We start from the raw sequence: 22,455 nt of genomic DNA, 5'->3' as shown, positions 1-22,455 counted from the left end.
AATTGTAATATTTTCAATTTAACTTTTCTATTGAAGTTTTTATCTGTTTCTTATTGACTGGCAAGATATTAAGAGCTACAAGTGTCCATAAGGTTATTAGCCTGTCAGTTCTATTTGTAACAAAAAAAATAAGGAAATTGGATGTTAACTAGGCATATTGTGGTGATCATTTTGCAGTATTTACAAATATCAAGTAATTATGTTGTACACCTGAAACTAAATACAGTGTTATATGTCAGTTGTATCACCAAAAAAAAAAAAAATTAAGTAAATTGTTAGTAAATTGTGGGTTCTAAATTTTAGTTTTAAATGTGCTAGCTGTGTGTGATCCAGTACAGTAGCCAGTAGCCAGTAGCCATATGTGGCTCTTGAGCACTTGAAATATGGCTAGGGTGAATTGAGATATGCTGTAAGGGTAAAATGATATATTTTGAATACTAAGTATCACCCAAAAAGTGTACAGTGGATGAAGACGGTCAAAAGGTACAAACTTTCAGTTATAAAGGGAGGTAATATACAGAATGGTGACTGCAGTTAATAATAGTGTATGGCATATTTGAAAGTTGCTAATCAAGGAGATCTTAAAAGTTCTCATAAGAAAAAAATTTTTTAACTATGTATGGTGGTGGGTGTTAACTAGACTTATTGTGGTGATCATTTTGCAGTGTATACAAATACTAAATCATTATGTTGTACACCTGAAAGTAATACTGTCATAGGTCAATGATGTATAATTTTAATTGAGGTATAAATTTAAAAAATAAGTAAAATGTCTAAAAAATATAAAAGTCTGAAATTTTAAATGCTGATAGTATGTTTGAAATAACATTGAGATATATAGTGCTAAATAACATAAATTGTTAAAATTAATTTTGACCTTTTTTTTTTTTACTTTTATGAATGAACTACTAGAAAATTTGAAATTATGTGGCTCATTTTATATTTTTATTGGATAGTACTGTGTAAGAGCCAATACTCTAATAAGGAAATCTACTTCTACATGCCTAAATCAAGAATGACTATATTTGCAAAGTGGGATGAAAAACATATTTATTGCATATATTTACTTTTGTCCTCTTGGATTTTTAAAAATAGTACCAATTGCATCAATACTTTTTGTGATTTCATTTGTCTGTGATGTGGAGGATATGCATAAAACACAGGTGCAGAGGTTTTACCTAACTGATAAATGAGTGATGCAGATAATATGAATACTTTGGCCATTCCAAGGACAAAGATGTTGCTGGAATCATTGGAAAGCCATCTCAGAGACTTTTAGGGCTTTTATTGACCAGACATTAAGAGATGAATATGATTCAAGTGGCAGAAAACAGTAAACTGGAGCGCTTGAATAAAAGCCCAGAAAGGTTGTATACTGGGTATGCTTAGGGGATAGTGAACAGGCCAGAATGGCTTGAATCAAGCATTTCAGTGCAGGAGTAAGAGGGAAGGATTGGAGAGTTAGGTTGAAACTGAATATTGGGACTCTTTGGCTAGGGTAAGGAATCTAGATGAGTTTATATAAGTATTTAGGAGCCATCAAAGATATTTATGAACTGGGAAGTGACATGAAAGCAGTATTTTTTTTTTTTTAAAGATTGGTTTGGTTACAGGAGAGTATCCATACCTGTTTTGAGAGAAGTGAGAAGGTGCAATGATATCATAGAGAAATTGGGGGAGATAGGGAGCAGGTTTGAGATGTAGGAAGGTAGAATCATTAAGACTACTGTGTTTGGGGAAAAGGAAAAAGGAGAAATTGAAAGTGACCTTGGTTCCCCAAATGTTGTGACAGAAGTGAAAATAAAGGTATTTTAGTTTTGTATAATGTTTTCTTTTTTTATTATTATTAATTTATATATTTTTGGCTGCATTGGGTCTTTGTTGCTGCGTGTCGGCTTTCTCTAGTTGCGGCGAGCAGGGGCTACTCTTTGTTGTGGTGTGCAGGGTTCTCATTGCGGTGGCTTTTCTTGTTGTGGAGCAGGGGCTCTAGGCACGCGGGCTGAGTAGTTGTGGCTTGTGGGCTCTAGAGCACAGGCTCAGTAGTTGTGGCGCATGGGCTTAGTTGCTCTGCAGCATGTGGGATCTTCCTGGACCAGGGCTCGAACCCGTGTCCCCTGCATTGGCAGGTGGATTCTTAACCACTGCGCCACCAGGGAAGCCCTGTATAATGTTTTCTGTTTTTAAAACTGTAAGATAGCCAGTTCAACCCTTTATTGCAGACGAGGAATTTGAGAGTCATTGTTTAAAGAACTTGACCAGAATCATGGTCTCCTTGTCTTAAGTAGTAGAGCTGAGAACTGAGCCCAGGTCTTTTTCTTCCTGATGTATTGTCATTGGCATCTACTCAGTTGCCTACGTCAGTGCCTCAGTTTTTCTTGATGCTTTCACTTTGCTCAGTCAGTCAGTCCCTAAGTTTTATTATTTGTTTCCTAAACATAACTCAAATCTCCCCACTTCTCTTGGTACCACCTCTGCCTTAGTTCATGTTACTCCCATCTTTCTGGATTGATATTTTCCTGAATTTATATCTAGTCTCTACCCTGCACACTACCTCCTAAAACAAATAAGCAAATAAAAGCTGTTTTCCTACAGTTCAGTTTTTGAGATCTTTCTAAATTATAGAGCACTCTCTTGCTTAAACTTTTTAATAAAATGTAAACTTTGTAGCCTGTTCTTACAAGATTTTTCATGATCATACCCCTTTTCTGAGTGCTCCCAGTTCCATGCTCACTTTGTTTTTCAGCCTTTTGTATCTGCTGTTACTTTCATAAGCAGTGTCCTTTCCCCCTTTTCTCCACTCCACCCTCAATCCCATGTATTCTGGTCTTGGCTTAGTTTAATTGTTTGTTTACTCGTCTGTAATCATCCCTCCCGTGCTTCTTTCCTTTACCTCCAACTCACCCACCATTTACCGTCCCCCTCCCCGCCCCAGAGAAGACTCCCTTAAGTAGGCTCATTAAAGGTAGAGGCTATTTCTTGCTTACTAATAGTGGGCCCACAGAAATTTGTTGAATGGTGAAATGTTTTTATGCTTCAGGGTCATTTCAAGTTAGAAGTGGCTTTAGTGGAGAGTAAAGAATCTGAAAGAATGAATAAAAAAAATTAGTCCATCACTTCCCAACCTGTACTTCAGAGCACTTGTATACTACAAGGTATTGTGTGTTTCACAGAAAAAGATTCCATGATCAAATATATTAGGGAATGCTGCAGATTATATCCAAGATAGGGATATAAGACTATTTATATAAGACTAATCAATTAAGGCTTCAGGAAGCTCTGTGGTAAAAATAAATATATATTTTCCTAATGTATTTGATTATGGAAACTTTTTAGATAGTGTAAATGTAATTTCTCTTAGGTTACTAGCAGTATTTAGTATTTGGGAAATGCTAAATGTGTGTGTCCTTTATTTCCCTCCGGTCTAATTAATACAGTTATACCATATAATCAGATGATGCCCAAGGGATATTTGGAGGAACTCTGGTTGTTTACAGTTGGAAGAGAAAACTTGAGGGAAGATACAGCTGTCTTCAAATATTTGAAGGTTCCAATAAAAGAGGGATTGAAAGTATTTTCTTTGAAACTAGAGAATAAGAGCAAGAAACAGGGGAGGAAGGTGTAGGGAGGCAGATTTTTTACTTTGTATAAGGGTAACTTTCTAATAATTAGAATTTTGGAAGGTTAAGTAAATTTTCTGTCCCTGTAGGTTGTCAAGCAGAGACTTACAGGGATGCTGTAGAGGAGTTCAGCACACTAGAGAACGGATAGATCAGAAGAGTAGTTTTCTTCAGCAGCTTGAAAACCACTTAGACTCTGTTTCTGAGATATCTGTCAATTTGGAATTTATATTCGTTGATTCCTTTCTAATTCTGTGAATCTGTGTCTTGGTCTTGCAATCTCAGTCAAGAAACCAAATATGTGGTATGAGAAACACAGTAGAAATTTTAGTTGTATAGTTAAGTGCTTTTACTTTATGGTATTTTTTATAGACTTTATTTTTTAGAGCAGTTTTAGATTCACAAAAAAAATTGAGCACAAAGTATAGAGAGTTCACATATACCCTCTTTCTCCACACTTGTACAACCTCTCTCACTGTCCACATCCCACACTACTATGGTACATTTGTTGAAATTGATGAACCTACATTGACACATTATTATCACCCAAAAGTCTACAGTTTACATTTGAGTTCACTCTTAATTGTTGATGTTTTGAAAGAAAACATAATATTCTTGTTCATGTTTAAAAAAGTAGTTTTCAGTTATTTCTTGCCCTAGTTTAGTCTTTTCTGATTCAGAGTTCTAAAAGATAACTAAATCAACATCTATTTTGAAAAAGTATTCAGCATTGGAGAAAGTTCTTTTTCTATGATCCTAAATGTTTACAAATGTTTTATTTTGCTGGCTAACAGTATTTTTTCTTCCTTTTAAGTACCTAAAGAATTGGTGGAGCTCCATTTGAAGTTGATGAGGAAGATTGGCAAATCTGTTACAGCAGATAGATGGGAAAAATATTTGATCAAGGTAAATATTTGTAAATCACCTTCTCTATATTCTATCTAGCATAAATCGATGTTATGTTTCATAATATGCTCTGATTTTTAAAATGGTCTCCTAAAAGTTGCAAAATATGACTCAGAAATCTATATGATTACTACTGGTATGTGATTCTTTTTTGCAGCTACTAAGCAATAGTCTAGAGTCCCAAAGGTAGATTTCAGAGGTGTTATCTTTTGTACCAAACACTGTGCTCAGGACTTTTCATGTTTTCTCTCAGTTTCTTTCATGATTTCTTAAAATCGTCCTGATCAACTCAATTAAGATACAGATAAGACCCAACAAAGCTGTCATTTTTCTTTGAGATCACATACTATGTGTAGACAGAGCCAAAATTTGTCTTTTACTTAAAAAGTAAAATGTCCAAAGACCTTTAGGTCAGTATGGAAGGCTTCTAAGTTAACAGTAGGCCAAACCTATCCTTAATGAGAACGACCTGGGTAATCAGAAAATGATTGCTTTAGGATAAACCCTATTAAGGGCACGACCATTCAGGAAAAATTGTCTGGATGGAATTGCATCCGAACTTTTGAGATCGGGGGTGATATTTTGAACTCTAACATACTAGAATATTAGGTTATATTTTTAGGCGATTGAAAAACTGTGTAATTTTCTTATCGTCTTTTTAAAAATGTATGTTTATGTATACATGTATTTTCATATCTGCTTTTGCAAGGGTGTGTATATGATTGTAGAGTGCTATGAAAAGAGGAACCACCAGGGAACAAGAGTTGCTTGTTCTTATCATAAAAAATCACATGTGCTGTTCCAGTCATCTTTGCTGTGTAACACACCACTCTAAGTGACATAAAACAATAATCATTTTAATCAGCTCAGTGACTCTCTGGGTTGGGAATTTGGAAAGGTCACTTTCACTGTACTCTGTTGGTTGAAGCAACCACAGTTCTCCCCAGATTCAGGGAGAGGAGGCATAGACCTGAATGCTCAGCAAGTGGTAGGAGTGTCTTAACTTTTGAAAAGCCCGATATGAGATACATTTCAATATTTTTGCACAATTGAAGCCCTGGAAATTTGGCTCAGCATTTCAAAAATCTGATGCTGTGTGATTTTCTAAAAGCCTTGATTAACTAATATTTAATTAAATCTCTGAACTGTATTAAACTGTGGATAATAAATGAGCAAATTTTTAACTGTTTAAAGTCCTTTTAAAAATACCAGTGGGGCGGGGGGTGGATACCAGTGAAGTTGCTGCTTTGCCTTTAACAAAGTATTTATTAACAATCTAGGTCTGGACCTTAAAAAGAGATGCTGGAATTTCAAGACAGTAGTTTTTAACATAACATTTTAAAGGGTGTAGTTGTTTGTAAATCTGTTTATTAAAGTGGGTTTGTTTGTTTTTTATATGTTCTGAGAACTGAGGTAGAAATATCTTGTATACTAATCTCAACTCTACTGTTAACAAAATTTGGGTCCATGGATAATCTGCTTTTGCCCCCTTGTATCTCAGTTTCTTTATAAAATGTGAGAATTGAGACAAGATGATTTTATAAACCCCTTCAGTTTTATGGTCATAACTACAGGTTCTAGCTCAGTATTTTTGAATTGAGATACATTCACATAACATAACATTTGCCCTTTGAAAATGTACAATTCAGTGTTTTTAGTATATTCACAAGGTTGTGCAACCATCACCAGTATCCAAACCAGAACATCTTCATCGCCCCCAGAAGAAACCTCATACCCATTAGCAATTACTTCCCTTTCCCCCAGTCCCCCAGTCCTTAGCAACCACTGATCTGTTTTCTGACTCTATGGATTTGCCTATTATGGAGGTTTCATATAAATGGAATCACAATTTGTAGCCTTTGTGTCTGGCTTCTTTCACTTAGCATAATATTTTCAAGGTTCATCTGTGTTGTAGCATGTATCAGAACTTTGTTTGTTTTTATGCTTGAATAATATTCCCTTGTGTGGATAATATTACATTTTATTTATCTGCTTATCAGTTTATGATATTTGCCTTGTTTCCACCTTTTGGGTATTACAAATAGTATTGCTATGAACATTTGTGTACAGATTTTTGGGTAGACAGGTGATTCAATTTTTTGAGTATATATTTAGGGTAGAATTGCTGGGTTATATGGTAATTCTTTGTTTAACTTTTTGAGGAACTGCCAGACTGTTTCCAAAACAGCTCCAACGTTTTATATTTCCCCTAGGAACCTATGAGGGTTCCAACTTTTCCACATCCCACCTTACCAACACTTATTATTGACTGATTGATTTTAGCCCTCCCAATGGGGATGAAGTACTATCTCATTATGGTTTTGATTTGCATTTTCCTTATGTTTAAAGGATGTTGAACCTTCTTCTCGTGGGCTTGTTGGACTTTGTATCGTCTTTGGAAAAATGTCTGTTCACATCCTTGTCCATTTTTTAATTGGTTGTCTTCTTGTTTTTGAGTTTTTAAAGTTTTTTATATATTCTGCATACTAGACCCTTACCAGATATATGGTTTGCAAATATTTTCTCCCATTATGTGTGTTGTCTTTTCAGTTTCTCTGTAATATCTTTTGATGCATAGAAGTTTTCATTTTGATTAAGTCCAATATTTTTCTAATGTGGCTAGTGCTTTTTTGTCATATATAAGAAACCATTGCCCAAGCCAGGTCATGAAGATTTAATCCTATATTTTGTTTTAAGAGTTTGTAGTTTTAGTTCTTAAATTTAGATCTATAACCCATTTAATTTTTGAATATACTCTCAGATAGGAGTCCAACTATATTCTTTGCACATAGATATCCATTTGTTCTATTACCATTTGTAAAAAAAAATTATTCTTTCCCCCACTGGATTGCCTTGACCTCCTTGTAGAAAGTCAATTGACCATAAATGTGAGAGTTTATTTCTGAAGTTTTCATTCTGTTGACTTACATGTTGTTATTTATGCTAGTACCATATAGTCTTGATTACTGCAGCTTTGTGGTAAATTTTGAAATAGTTCATCTTTTCCAAAATTGTTTTGGCTGTTCTGCATCACTTTCATTTCCTTACGAGTTTGAGAATCAGCTTATCAGTATCTGCAAAAATGCCAGTTAGGATTTGCATAGGGATTGTATATAATCTATAGATAAATTTGGGGAGTGTTGGCTTCTTAACAGTAGTAAGTTTTCTGATCCATGAAAACGGGATGTCTTTCAAAATATGTAGGTCTTTAATTCCTTTCAAAAATGTTTTGTAGTTTTCTGACTCTGGTCTTATACTTTTCTTCAGTTTATTCCTTAGTATGTTGCTGTTTTTGATGGTATTGTAAATGGAATTTTCTTAATTTCATTTTCATATCATTCATTGCTATTGTGTAGTAATATGACTAATGATTGTATGTTGATCTTGTATGTTGCAACTTTGCCAAACTCATTATTAGCTCAAATAGCTTTTTTTGTGAATTCTTAAGATTTTCTATGTACAAGATTATGTCATCTGCAAACATAGATAGGTTTACTTCCCCCTTTTCAATTTGGATACCCTTTATTTCTTTTTCTTGCATAATTGCTCTACTGGAACCTCTGGTAAACTGTTGAATAGAAATGGTGAGAGCAGACATCCTTGTCATGTTCCTGATCCTAGGGGGAAAGTTTTCAGCCTTTCAACTTTTAGTATGGTGTTATTTGAGGGTTTTTCATTGACGTCCTTTATCAGGTTGAGGAAATTCTCTTCTTTTCCTAGTTTGTTTAGTATTTTTATCATGAAAGCTGTTGGATTTTGTCAGATGTTTTTTCTGCATCTATTGAGTTAACCACGTGAATTTTCTCCTTTATTCTATTAATGTGGTGTATTACATTGATTAATTTTCATATGTTGAAACCTTGCAAGCCTGTAACCAATCCCACTTGGTCATGGTTCGTAATCATTTTTATCTGTTGCTAGATTTGGTTTGTTAATTTATTTTTGAGGATTTTTGTGCCTACGTTCATAAGGGATATCTGTATTTTTTTTTTTTTTTTCTTGAGGTGTCTTTGTCTGGTTTTGGTATCTGGGTAATGCTGGCCTCATATGTTGAATTGAGAAGTGTTTCCTCTGCTTTTATTTTTTTGCAAGTGTTTGTGAGATATTTATTAGAATTTAGCAGGGAAGCCAGGTGCACCTGGGCTTTTCTTTGTTGAAAATTTTTTGTTTGTTTGTTTATTCAGTCTCTTTAATTGTCATTGATTTATTCAGATTTGTGTTTCTTCTTGTGTCAAGTTCAGTAGTTTGTGCCTTTCTAGGAAATTGTCCATTTTATTAGCTTATCTAATTTATTGGCATACAGTTGTTCATAGTATTCACTTATAATTCTTTTTACTTCTGCAAAGTCAGTAGTAATGTTCCTTCTTTCTTTCCTCATTTTACTGATTTAGTGTTCTCTTTTTTCCTGGTCAGTCTAGTTAGAGGATTGTAAAATTTTATCTTTTTAAGGACCAACTTGTGGTTTAATTGAATTTCTGTTTTTCTTTTTTAAAATTAATTAATTAATGTTTTTTGGCCACATTGGGTCTTTGTTGCTCTGCACTGGCTTTCTCTAGTGCAGTGAGTGGGGGCTACTCTTCGTTGTGGTGTGCAGGCTTCTCATCACGGTGGCTTTTCTTGTTGCAGAGCACGGGGCTCTAGGCGCGTAGGCTTCAGTAGTTGTGGCTCGCGGGCTCTAGAGTGCGGGCTGAGTAGTTGTGGCGCACCGGCTTAGTTGCTCTGCGACATGTGGGATCTTCCCGGACCAGGGCTCTAACCTGTGTCCCCAGCATTGGCAGGTGGACTCTTAACCACTGCGCCACCAGGGAAGTCCCTGCTCTTCTTTTTTAACGTGGAAGTTTAGTTTATTAATTTGAGGTATTCCTCTTTTTCAATATAGGCATTTTCAGCTATTCCATCTAATCCCTGCTAAGTTACATTTCATAAATTAGTATGTTCTCTTTTGTTTTCATTCATTTCTAAGTATTTTCTCTTTCCCCTTGTGATTTCTTTTTTGACCCGTTGGTTATTTAGTAGTGTGTTGTTTCCACATGTTTGTGAATTTCACCAATTTTTTTCCTGTTTTTGATTTCTAATTTCATTCCATTGTGTAGGAGAACATACTTTGTTTGATTTTGATCCCTCTAGTTTTGTTGAGACTTTTTTTGCCCTTATTTAACATATATTATATCCTTCTTCAATATTAAAAAATAATTTTTCTACTTAGATATTTATAGAGATATGATAACTTCATATGTATATTTAGTCCTTTTTTTCCTGTTTTTTAAGACATTCACTGCCCTGTAAATACACTCTTATGTATAAATATGTATTTTTCCCTTATCTTTTTTGATATGCTAAAGTCTCTACTATTTTAGTAAAGAACTATAAACTCTCCATTAACTCTTTATTTCCCTTCAGCTGCCACATCTGCTCTTCCCCTTTATATTAGTTATCTATTGCTTTCATGGCAACTTACCCCCAAACTAAGCAGCTTAAACCAATGAACTTCAAACATTTATTATCTCATAATTTTTGTGTGTTAGGAATCTGGCTCAGTGTCTGTCATTAGGCTGTATGTAGTCAAGCTGTCAGCTTGCCTTGCAGTTTTCTCTGAAGGCTCAACTGGAAGAGGATCCACTTCCAAGCTCAGTCACATAGCTGTTGACAAGATTGGGTTCCTTGTCATGGCTTCTTCATAAGGCAGCTTAAAATATTGCAACAGAGCCAGTGAGTGAGACAGTGCCTGAGATGGAACTCATGGTCTTTTTGTAGCCAGATCTTGGAAATGACGTACTATCACCTTTGCCATGTTTTGTTTGTTAGAATGAAATCACTAGATTTGGCTCATAACAAAAGGGGGTGGGGTGAAGGAACAAGGGAGGGAGCGACATAAGGGGAATGAATACCAGGAGGTGAAGATCATTATGGGCCACGAAGAAGCTATCTATCTTACAAACCTCTTGAAATAATTTTCTTTATTTGCTAGTCTGTTTCTTTACCTCCCATTCACTCCTTAGTCCATTGAAAATTTCCTCCTCTGCATAATTCCATTCCAGTAAAATTTCTTTTTCAGTTCAAGCGTTTGAACAGTGTCCCTTATTACTAAATTCAAGTGACACTATTTATTACATATCTTCCCAGTTTCTCTACATGTTCTTTCCTTCAGACATTCTTCTTTTGCCTTCTTTCCTACAGTACTTCCCTGGTTTTCTTTCTATCCCTAGTAGTCTCCTTTGCCAGATCTTTCTTTTTATCTAAGCTCCTGAAGGTTTTTGTACTACAGAGTTTTGTTTTAGACCCTCCTCTAGTCTCATTTTATATACTCTCTGTGGATGATCTTATTTATTCCCATGGCTTTAAACCCCATATGCCAATGAGTCATATTTTCATCCTGAATCTTCTTAGTTCCAAGGCCAGTATACTCAATTACATAGTGAACATCTTTACTCAAAAAATAAAGTGAATCTGTGTCAGTGTAGAGACTAAACTTCTGTAACAAAATTATTCCAAAATATAATTGCTTAAATAAGCAATAACTTGGGACTTCCCAGGTGGTCCAGTGGTTAAGACTCTGAGCTCCCAATGCAGGGGCCACAGGTTTGATCCGTGGTCGGGGAACTAAGATCCTGCATGCCATATAGCGCGGCCAAAAAGGAAAAAAAAAAAAAGCAGTAAGTTTATTTCTCTCTATCATAACAATGACTGGTCTAGACTCTTGAGACAGTTGTGTTCCATGAGGTTATTCAGAGACCCAGGTTTCTTTTATTTCACTGTTGTACCCTAGGACATTTTGCTTTTCTGTGTTGTACAACGTACTTCATCCTCAGAAAGGAGAAAGAAAGTAAGTTCAGGGCATGCAGTTTTCTTTTAATAAGTGAAGCAGAAGTTGCATATGTTACTTCTGTTATTCCATTAGAAACAACACAGTCACATGGTTATACCTATTCGTAAAAGAGGTTAGAAAACGTCAGGTCTTCTTTAGTGGCCACAAACTCAGGAAAATGGAACAGGGTGGCCAGATTTGTGTGAAAAATATTTGGTTCCCTTCCCTTTGGGAGGACTATACATCCCCCTGCTGGTAAATTCAGGCATGGTCATGTGATTTGGCTTTGGTCGGTGAAATGAAGGAAAAGTGGTATGTTAGTTACACTTTCGGGAAAAAGCTTTAAGAGTAATGTATATTCTCCATGTGCTTTATCCCTTTGCTATGATGACTGATAATTTTCTAGATAAATGCTGCTCATTTGGGGGTGAAGATAATGTGCAGCAGAGCCACTACCAACCTGTTATCAAGGTACAGTGTAGCCCAGGAATAAACTTTGTTGCTGTAAACCTAGGTGTTCAGCAAACTATTTCTTAAAGGGTAAGATTGTAAATATTTTAGGCTTGTGGTCCTTATATTCTCTTTCACAACTACAATTTCTAAATAAATGGATATGGCTGTGTTGCAGTAAAACTTTATCTACAAAAACAAGCACTCAGTCTGTGGGCCAGAGTTTGCCACCCATTGTTGTAAATCATTGAGATTTGGGGGTCCTTTGTTACTGCAGCATAACCCTAGTATCCTGACTGATACACTTGGTTAAATAGAATCAATACCACGTACTTTCTCAAACCAGAAATCTAAGTATCATCCTTGATTCCTTTTTCATTTCCCAGACTAAATCTTGGCCTCTCTCTCTGAACTGTTCATTTTAACAGATGAAGATATTAAGAACCAAAGAGAGATAACTTATTCTTGGCCATGTATCCAAGTTAGTAAAAGAGAACCAGAACTTGGATAGATCTGCTACTTTTATAGTATATTTTTTTTAATAGTCTAGAGTTTATTGTTCCTTGACTTGCTAAATGGTACTATTATATATTCAGAGCTGCTGGTCATTCTGGACTTCACATCAACCAAGCCCTGTTTGATTTAGCCTTCTAAATCTCTCTCAACTCAGTATACTCAACCCTCTTTGTTTCTACCCTGCTTGCAGTCATTGTCTCTCACCTGGATTAATGTGGGAGCTGCAGATTGGTTTCCATGTCTATTTCAGTTACCACAGTGAAAATGGTAAAGCGAAAATCTGAATGATCTTTCTCTTCTGTTTTAAGCCCTTAACTATGACTCCTTGTTGTCTTTTGAATGGAAAATACATTTTTTAACATGGGAACAAAGTTTTTTATGTGATGGTCCTTGGTATTTTTTCTCTGGATTCTTTTCTTGCTATTCTCTTTACCACATCAGTATGTACTGTGTGGTAGTATATACAGTACAGTAGTTCTACCATGAGGAAATACTTTTGGTTTCCAGAATGGTCATGCTGTTTCTTGCTCCTTGCTTTTTTGTGTATAACTAAAGTAGGCCTTGCCCTTCAATCTCATCTTATCACCTCGTTTTATTTCATTCATAGAACGAAAAATCCCAAGTTTATTATTTAAGTCTGTCTCCTCCACAAAAACCAAATCTCAGTGAGGGCAAGGATTTTTATCAATCTCTACTATATTCTTAGCACCTGAACCAGTGCCTAACACATAGCGATTGCTCAGTCAATATTTGTTGAATCAATAATTGGATAAATGAATGAACACTCTCATAGCAGAAGCCAGCCACATGAGTGTGTTTGTGTATGTATGTATGTCTGTGGGTGTGTCTCTGTCTGCTCGCTGTTCCCCTGCTCCTGCTCCACACCCCCCCACACACATTAAAATGCAAGTTCTTTGAAATCAGGGAAGTGTGCATATTTTTCAGTGTTTTCATCTAATATTATGCCTTGCTAATTGTAGGTACTCAAGCATGTTAAAAGGATACTATTATGAGATACCAATTTTTAGCGCCTATTATTTTAGTTCTTCTGAGAGTACTTTTTTTTTTAAGCATCTTTATTGGAGTATAATTGCTTTACAGTGTTGCGTTAGTTTCTGATGTATAACAAAGTGAATCAGCTATATGCGTACGTATATCCCCATATCCCCTCCCTCTTGCGTCTCCCTCCGACCCTCCCTATCCCACTCCTCTAGGTGGTCGCAAAGCACCGAGCTGATCTCCCTGTGCTATGCAGCTGCTTCCCACTAGCTATCTATTTTACGCTTGGTAGTGTATATATGTCCATGCCACTCTCTCACTTCATCCCAGCTTACCCTTCCCCCTCCGCGTGTCCTCAGGTCCATTCTCTACGTCTGTGTCTTTATTCCTGCCCTGCCCCTAGTTTCATCAGAACCATTTTTTTTTAGATTCCATATATATGTGTTACCATACGGTATTTGTTTTTCTCTTTCTGACTGAACTTCACTCTGTATGACAGACTCTAGGTCCATCCACTTCACTACAAATAACTCAGTTTCGTGTCTTTTTATGGCTGAGTAATATTCCATTGTATATATGTGCCACATCTTTATCCATTAATCTGTCGATGCACACTTAGGCTGCTTCCATGTCCTGTTACTGTAAATAGTGCTGCAGTGAACATTGTGGTACATGACTCTTTGAATTATGGTTTTCTCAGGGTATATGCCCAGTAGTAGGATTGCTGGGTCATATGGTAGTTCTATTTTTAGTTTTGTAAGGAACCTCCATACTGTTCTGCATTGTGGCTGTATCAATTTACATCCCCACCAACAGTGTAGCAGGGTTCCCTTTTCTCCACACCCTCTCCAGCATTTGTTTGTAGATTTTTTGATGATGGCCATTCCGACCAGTGTGAGATGATACCTCATTGTAGTTTTGATTTGCATTTCTCTAATGATTGGTGACGTTGAGCATCTTTTCATGTGTTTGTTGGCAATCTGTATATCTTCTTTGGAAAAATGTCTGTTTAGCTCTTCTGCCCATTTTTGGATTGAGTTGTTTGCTTTTTTCATATTGAGCTGCATGAGCTGCTTGTATATTTTGGAGATTAATCTTTTGTCACTTGCTTTGTTTGCAAATATTTTCTCCCATTCTGAGGTTTGTCTTTTTGTCTTGTTTATGGTTTCCTATGCTGTACAAAAGCTTTTAAATTTCATTAGGTCCCATTTATTTATTTTTGTTTTAATTTCCATTTCTCTAGGAGGTGGGTCAAAAAGGATCTTGCTGTGTTTTATGTCATAGAGTGGTCTGCCTATGTTTTCCTCTAAGAGTTTTATAGTGTCTGGCCTTACATTTAGGTCCTTAATCCATCTGGAGTTTATTTTTGTGTATGGTGCTAGGGAATGTTCTAATTTCATTCTTCTACATGTAACTGTCCAGTTTCCCAGCAGCACTTATTGAAGAGGCTGTCCTTCCTCCATTGTGTACTCTTGCCTACTTTATCAAAGATAAGGTGACCGTATGTGCGTGGGTTTATCTCTGGGCTTTCTATCCCGTTCCATTGATCTATATTTCTGTTTTGTGCCAGTACCATGTTGTCTTGACTACTGTAGGTTTGTAGTATAGTCTGAAGTCAGGGAGTCTGATTGCTCCAGCTCCGTTTTTTCCCCTCAAGACTGCTTTGGCTATTCAGGGTTTTTTGGGTCTCCATACAAATTTTAAGATTTTTTTGTTGTAGTTTTGTAAAAAATGCCATTGGTAATTTGATAAGGATTGCATTGAATCTGTAGATTGCTTTGGGTAGTATAGTCATTTTCACAATGTTGATTCTTCCAATCCAAGAACATGGTATATCTCTCCATCTGTTGGTATCATCTTTAATTTCTTTCATCAGTGTCTTATAGTTTTCTACATACAGGTCTTTTGTTTCCCTAGGTAGGTTTATTCCTAGGTATTTTATTCTTTTTGTTGCAATGGTAAATGGGAGTGTTTCCTTAATTTCTCTTTCAGATTTTTCATCATTAGTGTATAGGAATGCAAGAGATTTCTGTGCATTAATTTTGTATACTGCTACTTTACCAAATTCATTGGTTAGCTCTAGTAGTTTTCTGGTGGCATCTTTTGGATTCTCTATGTATACTATCATGTCATCTGCAAACAGTGACAGTTTTACTTCTTTTCCAAGTTGTATACCTTTTATCTTTTTTTCTTCTCTGATTGCTGTGGCTAGGACTTCCATAACTATGTTGAATAATAGTGGTGAGAGTGGACATCCTTGTTTTGTTCCTGATCTTAGAGGAAATGATTTCAGTTTTTCACCTTTGAGAATGATGTTTGCTGTTGGTGTGTCATATATGGCCTTTATTATGTTGAGGTAGGTTCCCTCTATGCCCACTTTCTGGAGAGTTTTTATCATAAATGGGTGTTGAATTTTGTCAGAAGCTTTTTCTGCATCTATTGAGATGATCATATGGTTTTTCTACTTCAGTTTGTTAATATGGTGTATCACATTGATTGATATGCGTACACTGAAGAATCCTTGCATTCCTGGGAAAAACCCCACTTGATCATGGTTTATGATCCTTTTAATGTGTTGCTGGATTCTGTTTGCTAGTATTTTGTTGAGGATTTTTGCATCTATATTCATCAGTTATATTGGTCTGTAATTTTCTTTTTTTTGAGTATCTTTTTCTGGTTTTGTTATCAGGGTGATGGTGGCCTCATCGAATGAGTTTGGGAGTATTCCTCCCTCTGCTATATTTTGGAAGAGTTTGAGAAGGATAGGTGTTAGCTCTTCTCTAAATGTTTGATAGAATTCGCCTGTGAAGCCATCTGGTCCTGGGCTTTTGTTTCTTGGAAGATTTTTAATCACAGTTTCAATTTCAGTGCTTGTGATTGGTCTGTTTATATTTTCTATTTCTTCCTGGTTCCGTCTCAGAAGGTTGTGCTTTTCTAAGAATTTGTCCATTTCTTCCAGGTTGTCCATTTTATTGGCATATAATTGCTTGTAATAGTCTCTCATGATCCTTTGTACTTCTGCAGTGTCAGTTGTTACTTCTCCTTTTTCATTTCTAATTCTATTGATTTGAGTCTTCTCCCTTTTTTTCTTGATGAGTCTGGCTAATGGTTTATCAATTTTGTTTTTCTTCTCAAAGAACCAGCTTTTAGTTTTATTGCTCTTTGCTATCGTTTCCTTCATTTCTTTTTTATTTATTTCTTATCTGATGTTTATGATTTCTTTCCTTGTACTAACTTTGGGTTTTGTTTGTTCTTCTTTCTCTAGTTCCTTTAGGTGTAAGGTTAGATTGTTTATTTGAGGTATTTCTTGTTACTTGACGTAGGACTGTATAGCTATAAACTTCCCTCTTAGATAGAACTGCTTTTGCTGCATCCCGTAGGTTTTGGATCGTTGTGTTTTTCATTGTCATTTGGCTCATAAATCTTTTTGATTTCCTCTTTGATTTTTTCAGTGATCTTTTGGTTATTTACTAACATATTATTTAGCCTCTATGTGTTTGTGTTTTTTACGTTTTTTTCCCTGTAATTTATTTCTAATCTTATAGTGTTGTGGTCAGAAAAGATGCTTGATATGATTGTAATTTTCTTAAATTTACTGAGGCTTGATTTGTGACCCAAGATGTAATCTGTCCTGGAGAATGTTCCGTGAGCACTTGAGAAGAAAGTGTAATCTGCTGTTTTTGGATGGAATGTCCTATAAATATCAACTAAATCTATCTGGTCTATTGTGTCATTTAAAGCTTGTGTTTCCTTATTAATTTTCTGTTTGGATGATCTGTCCACTGGTGAAAGTGGGGTGTTGAAATCCCCCACTATTATTGTGTTACTTTCAATTTCCTCTTTTATAGCTGTTAGCAGTTGCCTTATGTATTGAGGTGCTCCTATGTTGGGTGCATATATATTTATAATTGTTATATCTTCTTCTTGGATTGATCCCTGGATCATTATGTAGTGTCCTTCCTTGTCTCTTGTAACATTCTTTATTTTAAAGTCTATTTTACCTGATATGAGTATTGCTACTCCAGCTTTCTTTTGATTTCCATTTGCATCGAGTATCTTTTTCCATTGCCCCACTTTCAGTCTGTATGTGTCCCTAGGTCTGAAGTGGGTGTCCTGTAGACAGCATATATATGGGTCTTGTTTTTGTATCCATTCAGTGAGCCTGTGTCTTTTGGTTGGAACATTTAATCCATTCACGTTTAAGGTAATTATCAACATGTATGTTCCGATTACCATTTTCTTAATTGTTTTGGGTTTGTTTTTGTAGGTCCTTTTCTTTTCTTGTGTTTCCCACTTAGAGAAGCTCGTTTAGCCTTTTTTGCAGAGTTGGTTTGGTGGTGCTGAATTCTCTTAGCTTTTCCTTGCCTGTAAAGCTTTTGATTTCTCCACCGAAACTGAATGAGATCCGTGCCAGGTAGAGTAGTCTTGGCTGTAGGTTCTTCCCTTTCATCACTTTAAGTATGTCCTGCCACTTCTTTCTGGCTTGTAGAGTTTCTGCTGAGAAGTCAGCTGTTAACCTTATGGGAGTTCTCTTGTATGTTATTTGTCTTTTTTCCTTTGCTGCTTTTAATAATTTTTCTTTGTCTTTAATTTTTGCCAATTTGATTACTATGTGTCTTGGCCTATTTCTCCTTGGGTTTATCCTGTGTGGGACTCTCTGTGCTTCCTGGACTTGGGTGGCTATTTCCTTTCCCAATGTTAGGGAAGTTTTCGACTCTCGTCTCTTCATATATTTTCTCTGGTCCTTTCTCTGTCTCTTCTCCTTCTGGGACCCCTATAATGCGAATGTTGTTGCGTTTAATGTTGTCCCAGAGGTCTCTTAGGCTGTCTTCATTTCTTTTCATCCTTTTATCTTTATTCTGTTCCGCAGCAGTGATTTCCACCATTCTGTCTTCCAGGTCACTTATCCGTTCTTCTGCTTCAGTTATTCTGCTATTGATTCCTTCTAGTGTAGTTTTCATTTCAGTTATTGTATTGTTCATCTCTGCTTGTTTGTTCTTTAATTCTTCTAGGTCTTTGTTAAACATTTCTTGCATCTTTTCGATCTTTGCCTCCATTCTTTTTCCGAGGTCCTGGATCATCTTTACTATCATTATTCTGAATTCTTTTTCTGGAAGGTTGCCTATCTCCACTTCATTTAATTGTTTTTCTGGGGTTTTATCTTGTTCCTTCACCTGGTATATAGCCCTTTGTCTTTTCATCTTGTCTGTCTTTCTGTGAATGTGGTTTTTGTTCCACAGGCTGCAGGATTGTAGTTCTTCTTGCTTCTGCTGTCTGCCCTGTGTTGGATGAGGCTATCTAAGAGGCTTGTGCAAGTTTCCTGATGGGAGGGACTGGTGGTGGGTAGAGCTGTTTTTTGGTCTGGTGGGCAGAGCTGTGTAAAACTTTAATCCGCTTGTCTGCTGATGGGTGGGGCTGGGTTCCCTCCCTGTTGTTTGTTTGGCCTGAGGCAGTCCAACACTGGAGCCTACCTGGGCTGTTTGGTGGGGCTAATGGCGGACTCTGGGAGGGCTTATGCCAAGGAGTACTTCCCAGAACTTCTGCTGCCAGTGTCCTTGTCCTCTCGGTGAGACACAGCCACCCCCCGCCTCTGCAGGAGACCCTCCACAACTAGCAGGTATGTCTGGTTCATTCTCCTGTGGGGTCACTGCTCCTTCCCCTGGGTCCTGATGTGCACACTAGTTTGTGTGTGCCCTCGAAGAGTGGAGTCCCTGTTTCCCCCAGTCCTGTCGAAGTCCTGCAATCAAATCCCACTAGCCTTCAAAGTCTGATTCTCTAGGAATTCCTCTTCCCGTTGCTGGACCGCCGGGTTGGGAAGCCTGAGGTGGGGCTCAGAACCTTCTGTCCAGTGGGTGGACTTCTGTGGTAGAAGTGTTCTCCAATTTGTGAGTCACCCACCCAGCAGTTATGGGATTTGATTTTATTGTGATTGTGCCCCTCCTACCGCCTCATTGTGGCTTCTCCTTTGTCTTTGGATGTGGGGTATCTTTTTTGGTGAGTTCCAGTGTCTTCCTGTCGATGACTGTTCAGCAGTTAGTTGTGTTTCTGGTGCTCTTACAAGAGGGAGTGAGAGCACATCCTTCTACTCCGCCATCTTGAGCCAAATCCTCATTCTTTTTTCTTCATTCTGCTCCCTGGCAGTTATTTCTACCATTTTATCTTCCAACTCACTTATCCGTTCTTCTGCTTCAGTTATTCTGTTGTTGATTCCTTCTAGAGTATTTTTAATTTCAGTAATTGTGTGGGTTCATCACTGTTTGTCTGCTCTTTAGTTCCTCTAGATCCTTGTTAAATGTTTCTTGTATTTTCTGCATTTTGTTTCTGAGATTTTGGATCCTCTTTACTATCATTACTCTGAATTTTTTTTGGCGTCGGTTGCCTGTTTTGTCTTCATTTATTTAGTCTTGTAGGTTTTTAACTTGCTGCTTCGTCTGCAACATATTTTTTTGTCTTTTTATTTTATTTTATTTTATTTTTTTGATGGGTGGTGCTGTATTCCTGTCTTACTGGTTGTTTGGCCTGAGACATGCAGCACTGGAGTTTGTAGGCAGTTGGATAGAGCTGGTTCTTGGTGCTGAGATGAGGACCTCCCAGAGGCCTCACTCCAATTAATATTCCCTGGGGTCTGAGGTTCTCTGTTAGTCCAGCGGTTTGGATTTCGAACTCTCACCACAGGAGTTTGGGCCTGACCTCCGGACTGGGTACCAAGATCCTTCAAGCTTCGTGGCGCGGTAAAAAGAAAAAAAAAAAAAAAAGTAAGAAAAAAAGCAGCACAATATCAAAGAATAAAAAACAAAATAAAACTAGAAAGATAAAAAAATATATTAGGAAAAATAAAACTGTAATTGAAGCAATCTCAGCAAGGTAAAATAAAACTACGACAGAAAAAAGAAAAAAAAGTTGGGGTTCGGTGGGGAAACAAGCCGAAAGGAGAGATCACTAACAAAGTATAAAGAATAAAATAAAATTACAAAAATAAGAGACTTACTAGGAAAAATAAAAATATAAATGAATCAACAACAGTGAATCAACAAGGTAAAACAGAACCCCAATCTAAAAGGAAAAAAGAAAAGAAAAAAGAAAAGAGCCTTGGCTGTGGGGGCGGAGTTTAGGCAGCGGGTGGAACTTAGGCAGAGGTGTGGTTTAGGCTGGGGCAAGACCTAGGCAGTTGGTGGCGTGACATTTGAGCGTGGGGCAGGGCCTCTGTCTAGGACCTGTGCAGAAGGGGAGAGGCAGCAGGTTGAAAGGAGGGCCTCTCGAGTGTGGGGTTCCGGAGTTTGGAGGTAGGGCCCTGAGTGAGTGTGTGTGGGTGGGGTTTAGTCCCAGCGCGTTGGAGGCGGTCTCCGAGTGTAGAGGTAGGGCCCTGGGTGGGGGTTTAGGGCGAGGCTTGGGCTCTTGTGTTTCAGGAGGGAGGTTCCGACGGCAGAGGATGAGGCCCAGGAGCCCAACAGGCTCCCCGGTGCCTAAGTGGATTGGGAAAGCACTGGCCCCATTCCGTACCCTTTCTTCTTGCCCTTTCCCTACTGTCTCCCCCAGGGTCTCCCCTGTGGCCACTGGATCCCTAACCGTGGGTGGGTCCCGCTGGGTGTAGGAACTCCTTCCCTCCCCCAGCCACCCTTCAGGGATGCTGGTCCCAAAGTCCGTCCTTTACTTTTGCTCCCCCTTCCCTCCCTCCCACTCTCTCAGGACCCACTCTGCTGGAGGGGGCCTAGGTGGGCAGAGGATCAGGCCCGGGATCTCAACAGGTTCCTGGGGGTCCAAGTGGACAGGGGAAACCTGGCCACGCTCCCTTTTTATCCTCTGCCCTCCCAGTGGTCCCCCAATTTCCCTCTTCATGCGGGGGATCCCTTCCCCTCCCCCAGCGACCCTTCGGGACAACAGTCCTGTCCCATCTCCACTTCTCCCCCTTCACTCCCCCCACGCCCCATGTCCTACCCGGTCGCTGGGGGTTCCTCCCGTCCCGTTAGGTGTCCATGGTTCCCCACCGGTGCCTGGTAGGTGCCCCGGTTGTGTGGAGATTCGAATTCCATGTCCTCGTAGTACACCATCTTGACTCCGCCCCCTTAAGGGTACTTTTATACTTTTAGCTTTCTTTGATGCCAGCAAAACTTTAACACATTTGTCTTAAAGAATCTCACTGTTCCTAATTCAGGTGGCCCTAAGGTCTAGGTTAGAAAAGCTAAGGTTGAGAGACATTACACTGCATATAATTATGTCTCACATGTGTCCTTGTACTAACTTGTATTCATTTGCGAGTCAGAAATTGCTCTTGGATTTCCTCAGTTTGGAGGACTTTGTGGTATTCCCATGAAATGAGGTTAGAAAAAGGTTTCCCACAGCCTCTTTTTATTTTTAATATTAAAAAATGTAACATATTTCCATACAAATAACCCAATGAAAGTTTAGTATTAGTTGTTTTGTTTGTTTGTTTTTTTATACTGCAGGTTCTTATTAGGCATCAGTTTTATACACATCAGTGTATACATGTCAATCCCAATCGCCCAATTCAGCACACCACCATCCCCACCCCACCGCAGTTTTCCCCCCTTGGTGTCCATATGTCCATTCTCTACATCTGTGTCTCAACTTCTGCCCTGCAAACCGGCTCACATGTACCATTTTTCTAGGTTCCACATACATGCATTAATATACGATATTTGTTTTCCTCTTTCTGACTTACTTCACTCTGTATGACAGTCTCTAGATCCATCCACTTCTCAACAAATGACTCAATTTCGTTCCTTTTTATGGCTGAGTAATATTCCATTGTATATATGTACCACATCTTCTTTATCCATTCGTCTGTTGATGGGCATTTAGGTTGCTTCCATGACCTGGCTATTGTAAATAGTGCTGCAATGAACATTCGGGTGCATGTGTCTTTTTGAATTACGGTTTTCTCTGGATATATGCCCAGTAGTGGGATTGCAGGGTCATATGGTAATTCTATTTTTAGTTTTTTAAGGACCCTCCATATTGTTCTCCATAGTGACTGTATCAATTTACATTCCCACCAACAGTGCAAGAGGGTTCCCTTTTCTCCACACCCTCTCCAGCATTTGTTGTTTGTAGATTTTCTGATGATGCCCATTCTAACAGGAGTGAGGTGATACCTCATTGTAGTTTTGATTTGCATTTCTCTAATAATTAGTGATGTTGAGC

At 37.8% G+C, this 22,455-nt stretch overlaps 1 protein-coding gene across 2 annotated transcripts in view; it reads left to right on the top strand.

Moving 5' to 3' along the window:
* The window catches only part of RSF1 (remodeling and spacing factor 1), a 182,439-nt gene that overhangs the window by 39,317 nt on the left and 120,667 nt on the right, over positions 1–22,455 (top strand). For both annotated transcript variants that reach the window (XM_082343286.1, XM_082343287.1), the window contains one exon: positions 4,432–4,523. In XM_082343286.1, the coding sequence (XP_082199412.1) occupies positions 4,432–4,523 (92 nt within the window). Of the gene's footprint in view, positions 1–4,431; positions 4,524–22,455 lie in introns of those variants that run through there.

The sequence above is a fragment of the Balaenoptera borealis genome (genome assembly GCF_965194805.1).
Source record: "Balaenoptera borealis genome assembly, chromosome: 11".
NCBI lineage: Eukaryota > Metazoa > Chordata > Mammalia > Artiodactyla > Balaenopteridae > Balaenoptera > Balaenoptera borealis.
Note: the sequence above shows the minus strand (reverse complement) of the source record. Positions and strands in the feature narration are given on the sequence as shown.